The 18,574-nt window shown below is 40.0% G+C and overlaps 1 protein-coding gene across 1 annotated transcript in view; it reads left to right on the top strand.

The window, feature by feature from the left end:
- The window catches only part of QPCT (glutaminyl-peptide cyclotransferase), a 211,003-nt gene that overhangs the window by 175,170 nt on the left and 17,259 nt on the right, over positions 1 to 18,574 (top strand). Inside the window, exon 6 of the mRNA XM_053711021.1 lies at positions 11,453 to 11,569. Coding sequence (XP_053566996.1) covers positions 11,453 to 11,569 — 117 coding nt within the window. The remainder of the gene's footprint in view (positions 1 to 11,452; positions 11,570 to 18,574) is intronic.

Raw genomic sequence — 18,574 nt, forward strand, 5'->3', positions numbered from 1 at the left:
AATTAAACTGAAAAAAATAATTTCAAATAAAATAAAATGTTATGCCTTTATGGAGAAATGATTATTTAGGGAACACTTGCATTTTATTTTTATTTATTATATCACATACATTTTCCCAGCTGCATCAAATATAAAACACACAATTAACAAAGTATAATGTGCTTGATTACAATTCAGCTGGTAGTTTGTTTTGTTTTTTTGAACTACAATACTTCATTTGAAACATTCCTTTCAGAGCTTAGTTATAAATGCATAGCTAAAAGCAACCCTACCCCCACCCCACCCCCCACGCTACTCTCTATGATGAAAGAGGGCACTTTTGGTCCTCTGCCTCAGGATGATATGTCAAAAATAAAGGGTTTATTAAAGGGACAGTAAAGTCAAAATTAAACTTTCATGATTCAGATAGGACATGCAATTTTAAACAACTTTCCAATTTACTCCCATTAACAAAATGTGCACTTTTTATATTTACACTTTTTGAGTCACCAGCTCCTACTGAGCATGTGCAAGAATTCATAGAATATATGTATATGCATTTGTGATTGGCTGAGTGCTGACACGGTACAGGAGAAGTGGAAATAGTCATAACTTTGAAAATTAAAAAAAATCTACTACTCATTTGAAGTGCTATTGCATTGTATTTGTATTGTGTATGTGTTCATTATGCAAATCTACTGTATTTACGGGTTCTTTAACGGACACCTCATGGACATGTTGCTAATGATAACACTAGAATTTTGTTTGTAGATTTATTTAAGCTCTAGTTTAACATAAAAAGGAAATTAAGGTAAAGGCCACCTCTGTATCATTTAGTTGTGTTTATCAAAATGAAAGAGAAAAACAAACCTATATATATGTACTACAGTAAGGAAGTTTATAAATGGTTTCTCTATAAAGGGAGGGTAAAAGACTTGCATTCCAAAGAAGATCGCTAAATGATGGCAGGTGGAAATTAGTCAAAGTCTAATGCATTGATGGAGTTGCAATAGGTATGTAATAAGATATACCTCCAGTTATATAGAGGTCATTGTGAGGGAAATACCCATATATAGATGGAATAAGCTGTTATTATATTATATTAAAGACTATTATACAGAGATTAAGCAGTCTTAATGTTCAATGGCGGTTACAAAATGTTATGTGAAAAATACCCTGAAGCGTTCAGGTCAGTTGTAGTCTATGGGCCTCTGCCGCTGGCCGCAAGACACAAACCTACCAAGATGAAGCGATACAGGACCAAAGAAGAGGAGGGAACAAAAAAGGCAACAGAATTTGGCCTGGCATCATATATCTAGTATTTAGGGTAAGGGTGTGTAATTAATGTTGTTTCAGTGTCCAATTCTCTGTTGCTCCGAACATGAACGTATACTATGGGAGTTATAAGTAAATAAGTGATATCTATAGAGAAATATATTTAAGAGGTAATATATAATGCTATGGAGCTTATCCTTAGTTTGCAAAACTGTTAATTAACTGCACAATCATTCATAATCTAGTTATAAACCTAAACCTGTTTAAGAGTTAACAATGACTGGTGGTGGAAACTTTCATCTTAGGCTAATTCCAGCTTGAATCAAACCCATTACAGATACCTAGGGATCTACATTTTAGTCATATAACTATAAGGTAACGTGAGGCAGGAAACCCGTCAGCAGTGGAGATTTCTATGTGCTGTGCCAGGTCTGTTTTAACGAATTCAATAAAATGATATTTTAATATATACCAACTCTCTCTCTCTTTAACTCCTATTGACTGAACTGTGAAATCTTGTTGTACTATTAGGTAACATACACAAAGCATATTGTGAAGATCTAAGCACAACATTTTGTTGGAAAGAAGATTAGGTGCCACAATTATCGGCTCTGTAGCCCACAAGAGATATCAGGCACCGCAGTTGGAGACATGTAAAGTTGACTAACTTGGCTAATCAGCCGATTCTGACTTTGTAGATAGACCATTGCACCAATCCATGTATCAAGCACTGACTCTTTTTATCTGGGGTATAATGTAAGTACATAATAAGTCTCTTTTCATGTCATAGAATATAGTTATCAGCATAAGATCTTTGTTCACTACCTGCAATGATGAATGTAGATCGACGTATTGTGATCCTGCTGATAGATCAGTAGCAGAGAAAATCCTCTTCACAGTTGTAAAGTGCCGAAAGATAGTGAAGCAGGTGCGAGATTACTTAAGTTTAGCTCTCAACGATGCCGCCAGTCCTGCTCCTTGTCAGTAAAAGCTTTGTTCTGTGGAGATCAGCACACGTTGTGATTGACTGAGCTGGAGCCATGGGCCCATTACCATTATGTGAAGGTTGTACTTCTATAAGTATGGGTTAGTCGGTGCCCCTGGGTTCTGTTAGAGTAGGTAATCGGGTAGTGATCTCTCAATCAGAGCTAATAGTAGGTTCTTCAATCTTTTAAAAAGCATGTTGAGTCTGGTTGGTAAAGTCTTGGTTTAAGTATAGGTAATGTTCAGTAGTAGCGTTATGAGCGTTTGTCCAAACGTGTAAGAATAATCCGGAGTACCAGGGTGGGGGTGGGGGTGAGATGGTCATGGCCCTACGCAAAACTGCCACATTAGGCCTAATTTGACTGATCCTCAGGTCATGAGTCATGTAAACAACAATAAGACTTAGACAGTGTCCCACAAAGTGAAATATCAATAAAGTAGTGATTTGAAACATAAATGCTGTAAGTTGTATTAGATAACCGGCGGATTACTAAGATTTTGTCAGGAGCTGCATGGATATGTGTCCTCTCCGAATTGCAGGTTGGACACGCCCCCCAGCTGGTAGTTTCTAATTAAACAAAACAATAAAAATACAAAAATTAAAGAAATAACGCTACCGAAACTCTTGTCAATATATTACCAAATGCGTTAAAAATTGTCCATGCATAGTGTGACAAGTTTCAGAGACGTGCAGAATGATATATACACCAAATGCGATATCTAAAATTCTAGAAATATACAATCGATTGCACATACAACTTTATCTTAAGCATATAAAACATGTTTTTTACTGTAATGCAGTCCAGCAACCACATATACATATACAATCTTCAGGTCGAAATACTCCGTAATCATGTGCAGCTCCTTCAAACCAATTTCCTCTCAATTTGGTTCTTTAAGATACTTCAGAGCATGACAAACAAACAGAAGAGCACAACTCCATTTAGGTAGTATTTAATAAAAACATATAGCAGCAAATACAAACACTTACATAAAAAGCAAGGTATCGGCAGTCCTTCACAAGTGTTAAAAGGGTACATGCGCCTTTTAGCTATGCCCAAGATAGAACGCCACCCACCACAAGTCTAACCTCCGCCTGATCACCACCAAGCATTGCTAGTCTATGGTAGGTATGACAATCCACGTAGTAAGCACTACGGGTACTGCTTGAGGGACACCGTGCTTACTACGTGGATTGTCATACCTATCATAGACCAGCAACGTTGTCGGCGATCAGTCAGAGTGTTTTTATCTGCAGCTATGTATACCATGTTCTAAAAGGGTGCAATGGGGTAACTTTCATTTGGTATAGCAGAACTGCCCAAATTCTCAAAATTGACCCCCAAAACTATATGATATATTTATAAAGTAGACAACCCTTGGTCCATTTTGGCATATTTCATGTGACCAGTTTGCAGTCAGATGGTGTACCAAATGCAAACATATAAAAAAAAAAATCATTAACTTTTTCACAAACTTTGGGTTCCTCACTGAAATTACACATAAATTGTGCAGTCATAAGACAAATGCTTGCAAAAACTTCTCTAGGATCCCACATGAATTAGCAGACATTTATGGGTTTACCGTTGCTTTTGGTAATCAGAAGGCCACTAATTGCCCCTGCACACCACACCTCTGAAAGAGGATTTTTAGACACATTATGGCAAAGGGTGTAGGGCCCAAATGGAATGACATAAGGGCTCAAATTCTCAAAATTGACTCCAAAATGTATATATATTTATAAGTAGACAACCCAAGGTGTTGATCTAAACTTATTTTGGCATATTTCATGTGACCAGTTTGCAGTCAGATGTGTGCCAAATGTGATCATATAAAAAAAATCATTAACTTTTTCCACAAACTTTGGGTTTCTCATTGAAACTTTTTATACATAATTTGTGCAGCCATAAGTGAAAAGGTTGATAAAGCTTCTCTGGGATCCCCTTTGTTTATAAATATGCATGGGATGTTATTAGTTTTGATAATTAAAAAGCAGCTAATTGCAGCTGTAAATCACAATTTAGAAAGGGAATTTTTATATATGTTCAGGCAAAGGGTTAAAGTGATTGTAATTTATGCACTTTAAGACATAGTATATAAAATGAATCTTAAAAACAGGTGCACTTTCATTCATTACATTTTTTAAAGATGGGTTCCTTAGTAAAATAGTTATCGTTTAGTTATGGCAAACATTTCCGCGGTTTCTCGGCCACATCTCATACTGTATTTAGTTGATCAATCACAAATCTGGCTTCATCCAATTGTTGCATGCCCTCTTCGATGTCCAGCTTGTGGAGCATGCAACGATTGGATGAAGCCAGATTCGTCATCAATCAACTAAATACAGTATGAGATTTGGGCTGTACAGTAAAGTGGAGTGCACTTTGTAAGGTTTCTGCTGGAAACTGAGGTGTTGAAAATACAGGGTGGGTAGACCAATATAACTTGATGCTTGGCTTATGTATTGATGACCATAGTAAGAGTGATACCCCAATTTTTTAACTCTGTAATATTTGTTGGGATCCAATTATAGTTTTGCAAATCTGTAGGGGATTTCAGGGGACTAAGCACTGCTCTGTGTAAATGTTAGTCTGCAAGTGATTTCTTCCAAAATTACATCTGAAAAAATATTTTGAAAATGTATGCTGGATTGAAATTGGATATGTCTACATTAATACCAGGCAGGCTTAGTAAAATTGGGAATTTCAGGTCTATAAAAATTTGGGTATTCCAAATTAACCCCTTAATGACCAGCACAATAACCTGTACGTTGCTGGTCTTTCTATAGGGGTGTGTTTTTTTAATAGCGCAGTCTCAATGTCAGGAGGGTGGGTCTAATAGTGCGGCCTTTCCGCTTTGCGGCAAGACCCGCACTATTACAACCAGACAAACCCTTAACTACCAGTGACGTACAGGGTATGTTAGCGGTCATTAAGATGTTAAAATTGTCACCTTGTTCTTGTGGAGATTGTTTTTTTTTTGTGGGGAATATAGGGGTCGGCATCAGTGTAACATGTTTCCTCGCTGTCTGAATTAGGATGGTAAGACTGGTTCATAGTGTTTAATATCAGAGTCTGTATAATTTACAATTTGGTATGTTTCCTCAACATTATAAATCTTTTTGCCATTTTGCCAGATCTATAGTATATATCTTGCCGCCAGAAACCCCAAATCTGGTAGTATAGAATTGTACAGATTACTTCTGCATTCTCTCTCACTAAGGACTATAACATTTTTACAAAAATATTAAATTACAAAGCTTATTTTTAAAATGTTTTTGTTTATTATTTTTTTCTTCCCTTAGTGGGTCACCCTATTTTGGGCTGATAATAGGAACAGAAAACGTCGGTATCAACAGGATTTTTGTAAATCTATACATCTGAGAACCTTCATTTTGTTATTTAGTTTTTAATATAAGATTATAGCTGAATTGCTCATCAGTGATGTCACAAAGCAAAAAAAAAACAACAAATTTTGGACTAGTTATTTAGAAGAAATTAGAGAGGCAGGAATGAAGCACATTTATGTGGAAAGACATAAATAACAATTTAAATCTGTGGTAAAAAAAAAATATTCTTCCACGGAAAAAATCTCCAAGTTTGACTTCATTAAATTGATTTACAGATGAAGTAAAAGTGATATTTATCAAAAATATAGAGCTTAAGGTATTTTTCTTCTTAAATGGACAGAGTCCACAGCTGCATTTATTACTTTTGGGAAATAAGAACCTGGCCACCAGGAGGAGGCAAAGACACCGCAGCCAAAGGCTTAAATACTCCTCCCACTCCCCTTATCCCCCAGTCATTCTTTGCCTTTCATCCCAGGAGGTTGGCAGAGAAGTGTCAGAATTTAATTGTCTCTTATGGAGGGTAGTACTCTTCAACATGGGACAGGAGTTTTAAGTAATCCTCTCAGTCTCTCAGTGAGAGCTTGGATGAAAGTTAGAGTCCGGAGATGCAGGAAGAGTCCTTTCTGCGAACCATCCTCAAGCTGCCTGCTTTCATCTCTCAAGTCCATGCGGAGGCGATGCTACTATCCATCACACTTGAAGGGCCGTGTTCCTGTTCCACGGCGTAGATTCCGGTAAATCGTTTCATTTTCTTTCTTCGTGAATGTACTGTACTAATGTTCTTCCCACAAAACATTGCGGGGACTAACTTAACATAAGGGTCTCAGTGAGTCTCATTTAGTATCTTGAATCAAGGGTTAATATCTCCTGATGGGGGGTTATTGAACAGGGTTTTTTTAATCATGTTTGTTATGTGATTCAATTCTGCTATGTGTAGTGTTAAACGGGCTCATAGCTGGAACATAAGGGCTTTGGAAGTGACACAACCTTATTGTTGGGCACGCTTTTTTGGACTATACAGTTTACCTTCTGGCCGGGCGTGATTTACGTTCTGTACTCCATTTCCGCATTCCTGACTGTGTGGTGACGAGAAATTCTAGTTCACAGGGGTCTGGTTCATAGGAGTGTGGTGAGTGCCCCAGCCCTTGTGGGTGTCAGGTGCCGTTTTGTTTTGTCTACAAAATAGTCCATATTGGCTTATTCTCTATCCGTTTATGGAGGTTCTGATACTGAGAGTGATTTAATTTCAGATTCTTCGTCTGGGGAAGGAATCCGGATTGGCCTCGTTGGACACATGTCAATCATGTTATGTTCGGTGTGCCGATATTAGAGCGCCTGGCTCCTCAGGCTCGGGAGGGAAATCAAGGGGTCAGCTGAAGCCATCCGCCTCTGGGGGTCCTGTCCTCCAAGAGGTGAGTTTCCTACCTCTCCATACTTCTACACATGCGGGTAACCCAGATTTTGATTATTCCTCCACGCAGGATGGCTTGTTCCCCCCCCTCTTTGGAGGTTTGCAGCACGTTTTCGCTTCCACATATTCTTGGGCGATTATTCGTCCACTGCAGAGTCTGGACGTTATGCGCGATTGTGCTTGTCGCCCTATTGTCCCAGGTCTACTGCCTTGGGAGGGCCTGTACAGTTCCCTGCAGGTGTAACTATCCCTGAGTGTTGTGCCTTTCGTTGCAGAGTGGCGCGCCTTCGCGTCTTACTCAGACATGTTTTTCATTTATTAAATGATCCTATCCTTGGATACGGGAACTTTCAGTCAGCTTTGAATGGTACGCCTCATTAGACATTGTGGAATGACGTAATCTCTTGACTGTTCTTTTTTAAGATCCTTTCCAGTTTTTTTCCGGAAGATTAGGGCTTTGTTTGACTGTCCTGCGGTAAGGCCTGTTTTCTTATTGGGCGTTAACCTATGGGTTGCCTTATATTTTCTTTTATCTGATTAGGATGTCTTTTATTTGTTTATTATTTTCCTTCGGGAATCTTAAACTGGGATCGATACTCTCTGTTGCTTCTGCGGAAGTGTTTTTGGGAACATGTTAGTCCTCTGTCTGTTTTCCCCTTCTTCCCCCCCTGAGGGAGGATTTATGCAGCTTGATGGTTAGGACCCGGGTGCAGGCTGGTCCTGTTGGGTTCGGTTCTGTCTTGTGCTGTTCAGACACGTGGCGCTGTTCTGATTGGCTGGTGCCGAGTGCTTATGTTATCATTTGTTTTACATTTAACTAGGCATTCTAGGAGGACCTGTGGGTCTACAAGGCAGGAAGGATTGTCTCAGTCCTTATAACCTTCAATTTAGATTACTGGGTCAGTGGAGTTTCTGCTGCGTCATTATCTCTGGTGTCTGGTATTGTCGGACCCTAGAGTTCCTCCCCCACGTGGTGGAGAGTTGGAGGGTGTTAGAGCCTTCTTACCGCCAAGAGAGCGTTTGGCCTTTTTCTTTTGAGGCTCGGGGATTGTCCTTTGGACTTGGTCCTCAGCAGCTAGTAGTTTGAAGGGTAGTTTGGCTGCCTTGCAGCGGTTAGGTTGCAGATGTAACCAGTTGCAGCTTTTGCACATTGACTGTGTACTGTCTAGCTGTTTTTCTGAGACTTTTTGGTCTTCCTTTGTGATCTCCATGTTAGGTCTCCTTTCAGGGGCCTGAGAGATGTTTGTTCCCTGTTAAGGGACACTGGGTGTGGTCTCCTTGGGTTTGCTTGGGCCTCCTGGAACGGGGGTTGGTTTGTGCCCTTTTCTCCCTGTGATCAATCCGCTTGTATGGAGGTAATGTGGAGACCAGCCTTTGCTCGAGTGGTCTTGACCTCGAGGTAACCCCTTGCCTTATTGTCCTGAGGCTGTTGGTGAGTCTAGAAGTTCTAGCATCGTTGTATGCACTTTTTCCACCTTGGCTCCTTTGGAGAGTGGGACTTCGGCAAGGGGTGGTCTCTTCCTTAGGTCGGGACTTGCGAGTTTTTCTCATTATCCAGGTTGCTCTGGATATTGCATTTTATCCCCTGTGGTCTGGGTTGTTATTCAGATGGGGGTGTTAAGTTTGCGGGTATTGGTTTGTCTAAACAATTGGGGGTTCGGACCTGTTCTCCCTGTGGCTTCCGATTGCTAGGTTTCATTCAGCATTTTCACTTGTGGATCCCATTGTGGGTTGTTATCGGGCCCTCTAGGCTCCAGGGTTGGTTTGGGGTTCCCCAGTCCCTGGAAACTTTGGTTATGTCCTTTTACTCGGATTACTTTCTGAGTGTAGTTGCTCATTGGGCTTGTTTTGCACCTTAGGCGGTTTCTCTTGGTCAGCTTGCTTTAGTATCCATTAAATCACTGCTGGGCAGGTGAATGGACTTGCAGTGTCACTGCTGCTGCCTATTGCACATTAGTTGCTTGTTAGCAAGCTAGTTTTTAGGGGAATCACCTTCAACAGGGCTTCTGAGTTGGGGATTAAGCTCTCCATTAGCCTGTGGCTTTGTGGCTTGTGGAAGGTGCTGCTTTTTAGCCTTTTCCCCTTCTTGGGTGAGAGCTTAGTCTACCTTTTATGGAGATGTGGTCCCTTTCTTAAGGCCTTCTCATGGATCAGGAGATGGGACTTGTGAGTTTCCCTAGCTGAGAGGGATATTCTCTCTGGGGTTACGTTTCCTTTGGAGTCTTGCTGTATCCATTTGAAGACTACGTTGGACCTTTTTGCTAGATCCTTTGGGTCTACAGTCCTGTTGTCTGTTCTAAGGAGTTGGGTTGCACCCGTGCTCTGTTGGATTGGCTGTGGCCTATTCTTCCGCTCATTTTTAAGCTGGTTTTGGGGTTCTTCTGTTCCCCTGTTTCAGACCCTGCCGCTGCTGGAGCTGGCCCAGCTGTGAGTGGGTTCTGAGAGACATTGTCATCTCCAGGATCTAGGTGGGCATAGTAGCTAGCTAGCTCCCTAAGCTTACAAGCAGAGGGTCTAGGATTGTTCCACCTCTGGTTCTGGGTGTCGCTTCTCTTTCTTGGGGGACCTCGTGGAGGTTATGATTCCCCCCTTTTTTGGAAGACCTGTGTGTAGGTCTGGCAGCTTGGATTGCCTAAAGTGTGCCTTCTGTCTGGGAGTTGTTTTTGCAATCTGTTCTTCTGCTGGCCACTTTTGCTCTCAGCAAGTATTCTCTGTGTCATCCTGAGGATGGCGGTGTGTTCTTGACTCAGGGTTTTTCGCCTGGGTCTGTTACACATTTTTCTGTAGTGGAATACTTCAGTGTTCCAAGTTCGGACTATGTGAGGAAAGAAGAGAAAAAGTTTTCTCTGTTTCTATGCCCGGTCCTATACCTCTGGTTTCTCCCGGTCTAGGCGTAGTCTCCCCTTGTCTTTCGGGGCCCATTTGGCCATGTGTGAGCTGGGCTCGCTCTGGGTTTTTTTTCTTATGGATTTGTGTCCTTTCGTTTTTTTTCCTTCGGTCTCCTCTCTTTGGGAGTTTAGGCTGGTGTTCCCTTCTTTAGTGAGGGGTGAGTGGTGAGGGGACCGACTGTTGGGCGACGGTGTCCTCCTGGAGGCCTGTTGGCTCAGTTGAGTCCGATTTTGCGGTCTCTAGCTAGGCTCTGGACTAACTGTGGGTCAGTGTCCTTGGGGTTTTTTCCTTTTAAAGTTTTCTTGGCTTCGGATGAAGCTGGGTTTTTTTGTGGGCAGTGGTTTCAGGCTTGGTGTCCTCAGAATGGGCCGCCTATGGTACCCTCCCATCTTGGCATTCACTGTCCTCTATAGCTTGGTTATTGTTTTCCCAAAAGTAATGAATGCAGCTGTGGACTCTTTCCATTTAAGAAGAAAAACATAAATTATTCTTACCTGATAATTTTCTTTTCTTCTGATGGAAAGGGTCCACAGCTTCCCACCCATAATTTTTTTATGTGGGGTGTCCTTATTTTATTGTTCTGGCACCTTTCACCCTGATATTTCTTCTACTGTTCCTTGTTCCTCGGCAGAATGACTGGGGGATGAGGGGAGTGGGAGGAGTATTTAAGCCTTTTGCTGGGGTTTCTTTGCCTCCTCCTGGTGGCCAGGTTCTTATTCCCAAAAGTAATGAATGCAGCTGTGGACTCTTCCATCAGAAGAAAAGAAAATGATCAGGTAAGCATAATTTATGTTTTTATTGTTTGACAGTTTGTGTCAGGTTTTTGTTGTGTTTGTTTCATTTGGGGATTTATTATAAAATTTATGTTCCTATTTCTCTCTCTCTTCTCCTTTTTTTCTCTTCTTTTTTCTGTTCTTATCTTCTTTTTTCTCATCTTTCTTTTCTTTTTTCTCTTCTCTCTCTTCTTCTTTCTCTTTCTTTTTTTTTCTTTTTCGTTTTTTTTTTCTTTTTTCTTTTTTTTTTTCTTTTTTCTCTTTCTTTTTTTTATTCTTTTTTTTTTTTTTTTTCTCTTCTTTTTCTCTCTCGTGATCCCTTTTTATTGGACTAATATATAGTGTCTGAAGCAATACTGATTAATATTATACAATTTTCCTAGATATCTTGGGAAGAAAGGGGGCAGTGGAGACATGAGGTGTGGGAGATCAGTGAAAAATATCTATATTTATTTTTTAAACTGATGTTCCTGTGCCGAAAAATATATATATTTTATTATAGTCTGGGGAAGTTGACTATATCAGTGAGTGAGCAATCTAGCTTACAGACTTGTGCACAAATATGAACCTCCTGATTAAAAATCCAAAAAACTGTAAATCAGCAGCTTTCACTTTTTTCAAGACAATGTAGTTTAAACTTTTCAGTACTGCTGTATTCAGATATATATACTGTGTGTGTGTCTATATATATATACACATTTGTCCCTTTAGTACATTATCATATTTCTTTATTTCTTGTCTATAGTGTTATATATATGTGATTGTTTATATGCATGATGTTGTTTATTACAGAGCGAAGACTCCATAGTCTGAATTTACTTAAGAACCATCCTTCTGAAGTCCAGTATTTTCAGAGCAGCCTTCGAGCAAGACCAGTTGAGGATGACCATGTTCCATTTTTACAACGCGGTAAGATCAAAAAATGTATTATATGGAGAGTAGAGACTACTTTATTGAGAATTAGTGCGGCCCATAAATACAACACTTCTATTTTAACCCTCTGGGGCCAATTTATCAAGGGTTGAATGGCCCCTGATGCACCTGTTTCCTCGCAAGCCTTCAGGCTCAACGGAAACAGCAGTTATGAAGCAGCGGTCTTAAGACCGCTGGTCCGCCGCTTTTGAGGCTGCGGGACATCAATCTCATATGACCAGGTTGATTGACACCCTCTGCTAGTGGCCTATTGTCCGTGAATCTGCAGGGGGCGGCATTGCACAAGCAGGTCACCAGACAGTGTATGCTGTTGGCATTTAGCGGTCTGTCGGCCATGATCTGCTGAGCGGATCATGTCGGACAGACATTTGATAAATCAGCCCCTAAATATCTAAAGCATCCAGAAATATGTTTGTTTACAAACAACTAAGCTTAAAGAGACATGAAATGTTTCCAATTTACTTTTATTATCTAATCTGCTTAGTTATTTTGGTATCCTTTGTTTAAAAGAATATCTAGGTAGACTCAGGAACTGGGTGCTAGCTGCTGATTGGTGGCTGCACGTATATGCCTCTTTTCATTGGCTTACCTATCTCTTCAGCTAGCTCCCAGTAGTGCATTCCTGCTCCTTCAAAAGAGGATACAGAGAGAATCAAGCAACATTGATAATAGAAGTAAATTGGAAAGTTGTTTAAAAATGTATGCTCTGTCTGAATCATGAAAGAAAAATATTTGGGTTTCATGTCCCTTAAAGGGATATATTAGCTTTGGTCATACTTGCAGAACCACTAATAGATAACTCATTCTAGACCTAGCAACATTCCACTGTAAATTTAGAATATATAGTTATAGCTAGACATTGGAAAGAACAATAAATATGGTTAAATTGTGTTAAGACACTTATTAAGCATTTGGGCGCTGAAGAAACCAGTTGTTTAAGTTTAGCAAGTGGAATTTCCCCCCATTCATCCATTATGCATGCCTTTGTTTACGCAAATGTACGGGGCCTTCATTGCCTTATATTGCGCTTCATAATGCGCCACACATTCTCAATCGGAAACAGGTCAGGACAGCAGGCAGACCATCCTAGCACCCGCACTCTCTGCTTAAGCAACCTTGTTCTTTTAATCCAGGCAGAATGTAGTTTGGCATTGTCCTCCTGGAAAATGCAGGGACGTGTCTATATGGCAGCCTATGTTGCTCCAAAATGTATACATATCTTTCTGCATTAATGGTACCCACACAGATGTGAAAGTTACTCATGCCATGGGCACTGACACACCCCATACCATGACAGATGCTGGCTTTTAGACCTGACGCCGATAACAGCTTTTATGATCCTTTTCCTGTTTGGCAAAGAGACACGACGGCTGTTTTTTTCAAAAACTATTTGAAATGTTGACTCGTCGGACCACAAAACACGATTCCACTGTGCTACTGTCCATCTCAGATGAGACTGAGCCCAGAGAAGTCGACAGTGCTTCTGGACAGTGTTGATGTATGGCTTCTGCTTTAAATAGTAAAGCTTTAACTTGCATCTGTGGATGCAGCAGCAAATGGTGTTGACTTACAAAGGTTTACCAAAGTATTTCCGAGCCCATGTCAGGATATCCATTACAGACTCATCTCGGTTTTTGAGACAGTGACGTCTGAGGGATCGGAGATCACGCGCATTCAGAAGTGGTTTTCGGCCTTGCCCTTTATGCACTGAGATTTGAGCGGATTCCTTGAACCTTTTAATTATATTGTGCACTGTACAAGGTGAAATGTCCACAATCCTACCAATTTGTCTTTGGGGAATGTTGTTCTTAAAGTGTTAGATTATTCGCTAACGCATCTGTTAGCAGATTGGTGAGCCTCGACCCAACCTTGCTCGTGAAGGACTAGGACTTTTTTAGAGGGTCCTTATATACTTTGATTACACCATTGCCTCACCTGTTTCACATCACCTTCTTATTTCAACTTGTCACATCACTATTAGTCCTAAATTGCCCCTGCCTCAACTTTTTTGGAATGTGTTGCAGTCATAAGATTTGAAATTAGTGTATTTTTTCAAAAATACATTAAATTCACAAAGTAAAACATCAAATAATGTGTTAATAATCGGCTAGATTACGAGTTTTGTTGGTAAAGACGTGTGGTGCTAACGAGCAGTTTATGCTCACCGCTCACCTACAAACAACGCTGGTATTACAGGTTTTTTTCAAACCCGGCGTTAGCCGCAGAAAAGTGAGCGGAGAGCAAAATTTAGCTCCACATCTCACCTCAATACCAGCGCTGCTTACGGTAGTGGTGAGCTGGCTAAACTTGCTTGTGCACGATTTCCCCATAGGAATCAATGGGGCAGATCAGGCTGAAAAAAAAACCTAACACCTGCAAAAAAGCAGCGTTCAGCTCCTAACGCAGCCCCATTGATTCCTATGGGGAAATACATTTTATGTCTACACCTAACACCCTAACATGAACCCTGAGTCTAAACACCCCTAATCTTACACTTATTAACCCCTAATCTGCTGACCCTGACATCGCAGACACCTGCATTATATTATTAACCCCTAATCTGCCGCTCCAGACACCGCCGCCACCTACATTATACTTATGAACCCCTAATCTGCTGCCCCCAACATCGCTGACACATACATTATAGTTATTAACCCCTAATCTTCCGCCCCCAAAGTCGCCACAACCTACATTATATTTATTAACCCCTAATCTGCCCCCCCATGTCGCCACAACTATATTAAATGTATTAACCCCTAAACCTAAGTCTAACCCTAACACCCCCTAACTTAAATATAATTTAAATAAATCTAAATAAAATTACTATTATTAACTAAATTATTCCTATTTAAAACTAAATACTTACCTATAAAATAAACCCTAAGATAGCTACAATATAACTAATAGTTACATTGTAGATATTTTATGGTTTATTTTTATTTTACAGGCAACTTTGTATTTATTTAAACTAGGTAGAATAGTTATTAAATAGTTATTAACTATTGAATAGCTACCTAGTTAAAATAAATACAAAAGTACCTGTAAAATAAAACCTAACCTAAGTTACAATTACACCTAACACTACACTATCATTAAATTAATTACCTAAATTAAATTAATTACAATTAAATAAAATTAACTAAAGTACAAAACCCCCCCACTAAATTACAGAAAATAATAAAATAATTACACGTTTTTTAAACTAATTACACCTAATCTAATCCCCCTAATAAAATAAAAAAGCCCCCCAAAATAATAAAAAGCCCTACCCTATACTAAATTACAAATAGCCCTTAAAAGGGCTTTTTGCGGGGCATTGCCCCAAAGTAATCAGCTCTTTTACCTGTAAAAAAAAAAAGTACAATACCCCCCCAACATTAAAACCCACCATCCACACACCCAACCCTACTCTAAAACCCACCCAATCCCCCCTTAATAAAACCTAACACTAACCCCTTGAAGATCACCCTACCTTGAGACGTCTTCACCCAACCGGGCCGAAGTCCTCAACGAAGCCGGGAGAAGTGGTCCTCTAGACGGGCAGAAGTCTTCATTGAAGCCGGGCAGAAGAGGTTCTCCAGACGGGCAGAAGTCTTCATCCAGGCGGCATCTTCTATCTTCATCCATCCGGCGCGGAGCGGGTCCATCTTCAAGATATCCGACGTGGAGCATCCTCTTCATCCGACGGCTACTGGAACAATGACGGGTCCTTTAAATGATGTCATTCAAGATGGCGTCCCTTGAATTCCGATTGGCTGATAGAATTCTATCAGCCAATCGGAATTAAGGTAGAAAAAATCCTATTGGCTGATGCAATCAGCCAATAGGATTGAGCTCACATTCTATTGGCTGTTCCAATAAGCCAATAGGATTGAAATTCAATCCTATTGGCTGATTGCATCAGCCAATAGGATTTTTTCTACCTTAATTCCGATTGGCTGATAGAATTCTATCAGCCAATCGGAATCGAAGGGACACCATCTTGGATGGCATCATTTAAAGGACCCGTCATTGTTCCAGTAGCCGTCGGATAAAGAGGATGCTCCACGTCGGATGTCTTGAAGATGGAGCAGCTCCGTGCCGGATGGATGAAGATAGAAGATGCTGTCTGGATGAAGACTTCTGCCCGTCTGGAGGACCTCTTCTCCCCGGCTTCGATGAAGACTTCTGCCCGTCTGGAGGACCACTTCGCCCGGCTTCATTGAGGACTTCGGCCGGGTTGGGTGAAGACGTCTCAAGGTAGGGTGATCTTCAAGGGGTTAGTGTTTTATTAAGGTGGGGTTGCGTGGATTTTAGAGTAGGGTTGGGTGTGTGGGTGGTGGGTTTTAATGTTGGGGGGGTTTTGTACTTTTTTTTACAGGTAAAAGAGCTGATTACTTTGGGACAATGCCCCGCAAAAAGCCCTTTAAAGGGCTATTTGTAATTAGGATAGGGTAGGGCTTTTTATTATTCTGGGGGGCTTTTTTATTTTATTAGGGGGAATAGATTAGGTGTAATTAGTTTAAAAAAAACTTGTAATTATTTTATTATTTTCTGTAATTTAGTGGGGGGTTTTTGTACTTTAGTTAATTTTATTTAATTGTAATTAATTTAATTTAATGTAGGTAATTAATTTATTTATAGTGTAGTGTTAGGTGTAATTGTAACTTAGGTTAGGTTTTATTTTACAGGTAAATTTGTATTTATTTTAGCTAGGTAGTTATTAAATGGTTAATAACTATTTAGTATTTATTCTACCTAGTTAAAATAAATACAAACTTGCCTGTGAAATAAAAATAAAACCTAAGCTAGCTACAATGTAACTATTAGTTATATTGTAGCTATAAATACAGGAGTACCTGTAATACTTTATATCACAGATCTCCTATAGGAGGCGCTAAAATGCAATGATAGATATTACCAAAAAATTAATGTATATGAATCTCATAACACAATGTAAATATACAAAATGTAAAGACGTTAAAATTGTGAAATATAAAATATATATACAAACGTAGCACTAGTCGTAACCAGTATGGCTATAGAAAAGTCCAACAAATGTCAGGCAAGAGTGGCAGTTTGGAGACCTGAAGCCACAGGATACCAGTGCTGTTCGCTACGACGGGGATTCCCTTGTACAGCCAGCTGGTTTGCTGTTAGAATACCAGCCTGCTCCCATAGGCACAACAGAGTGCCTCCACGTTTGTGAGTACCCTGTGTCTTGTTTTGCTTGGATTTTGTGGTCCTTATTGATCTACACATGTGGCGCCTCTGTTTCTGTTACAGTTACCCATTATATTGTAGCTATCTTAGGGTTTATTTTATAGGTAAGTATTTAGTTTTAAATAGGAATTATTTAGTTAATTGTAGTTATTTTATTTAGATTTATTTAAATTATATTGAAGTTAGGGGGTGTTAGGGTTAGGGTTAGACTTAGATTTAGGGGTTAATACATTTAATATAGTGGCGGCGCCGTTGGGGGCGGCAGATTAGGGGTTAATAAATGTAGGTAGGTGTCTGCGATGTTAGGGACAGCAGATTAGGGGTTAATAAAATTTAACTAGTGTTTGCGAGGCGGAAGTGCGGCGGTTTAGGGGTTAGCACTTTAGTTAAGATTTTAATGCTACGGCGTTAGCCCATAAAACTCTTAACTACTGACTTTTAAATGCGGTACCAGGCTTGACAGGAGAGGCTGTACCGCTCACGTTTTCCAAGACTCGTAATAACGGCGTTAAGAAAATCCCATTGAAAATATGGGATACGCAATTGATGTAAGTGGATTCGCAATATGTTCGAGTCGCAGAAAAAAAGTGAGCAGTACACCTGTACCTGCAAGACTCGTAATACCAGCGGGCATTAAAAAGCAGCATTGGGACCTTTCAACGCTGCTTTTTAACCCTAACGCAATCGTAATCTAGGCGAATGTGTTTTCAATACAGTACAGGGTGAATGGAATTTTAAAATTACTCTTTTTGTTTGTTTTTTTTGCATTTTCCATACTGTCCCAACTTTTGTCGGAATTGGGGTTGTATTTGTACAAATGTTTCTGTTATCTACCGCTGCTAAAATAACTTTTAATGTGCATGTAGCCTGCTGCCACAGTGGCTGTAGGCTTTGTGCACTCTCTTAGTCATTCATCCTTCTTAGGGAAATGACTTGATGCTATCAACACTTAGAGCATAATCCAGTATTTCATCCATTAAACAACATTTTAAAAGAATGTTTTGCAAATGCACTGAACTGTAGCTGAAATGTGTTAAAAGTATGTTTTGATCATTCTAATATGCAAGATTATGGCCTTTTCAAACAATTTACCTGTTTATTACTTTGCAAGTCTGATATTATGCTGTTGATTTGGCAGGTACCGGTGACTTTGGGGCCCATTTATCAAGCTCCGCCAGAAACACCAGTTATGAAGCAGCAGACCGCTGCTACATAACCTGTCCGCCTGCTCTGAGGAGGCGGACAGACATTGCGGGAAATCAACCCGGTCGGCCGCAAATCTGCAGGGGGCGGTGTTGCACCAGCAGTTCACAAGAGCTGCTGGTGCAACGCTGAATGGTGCATCCGCTGATCGGATCATGTCGGAAAGAGATTTCATAAATAGGCCCCAATATCTCTGTCTAGTAGTGTAAGGTACTTGTGTAATTGTGATGACCAAGGGCCCAATTATCATTATAATAAATGTAACAAAATAATATTCTGTGGACACAATAAAGGCAGAAAGGCACAGAAATGCTAATAAAGTTCAGATACAAAATTGTCACAAGATATCTAGTAAGAACAGGAGAAATAAAATACACTTTAACAAATGGAGTGTCAATTGGAAATTACACCTGCAACAGAAAACAAATCTAGCACAATAGAAGTATTCAAAGATATATAGCACTGTAATAGAAACAAGTTCGTTTTTGGATAGACAAATTCCACATTTAACTTGAATGTATGAAATACCCAAATGGGCAAACAATCTACTTACATGCAACCACCTCAATCATATGA

The sequence above is a fragment of the Bombina bombina genome, chromosome 4 (assembly GCF_027579735.1).
Source record: "Bombina bombina isolate aBomBom1 chromosome 4, aBomBom1.pri, whole genome shotgun sequence".
Taxonomy (NCBI): domain Eukaryota; kingdom Metazoa; phylum Chordata; class Amphibia; order Anura; family Bombinatoridae; genus Bombina; species Bombina bombina.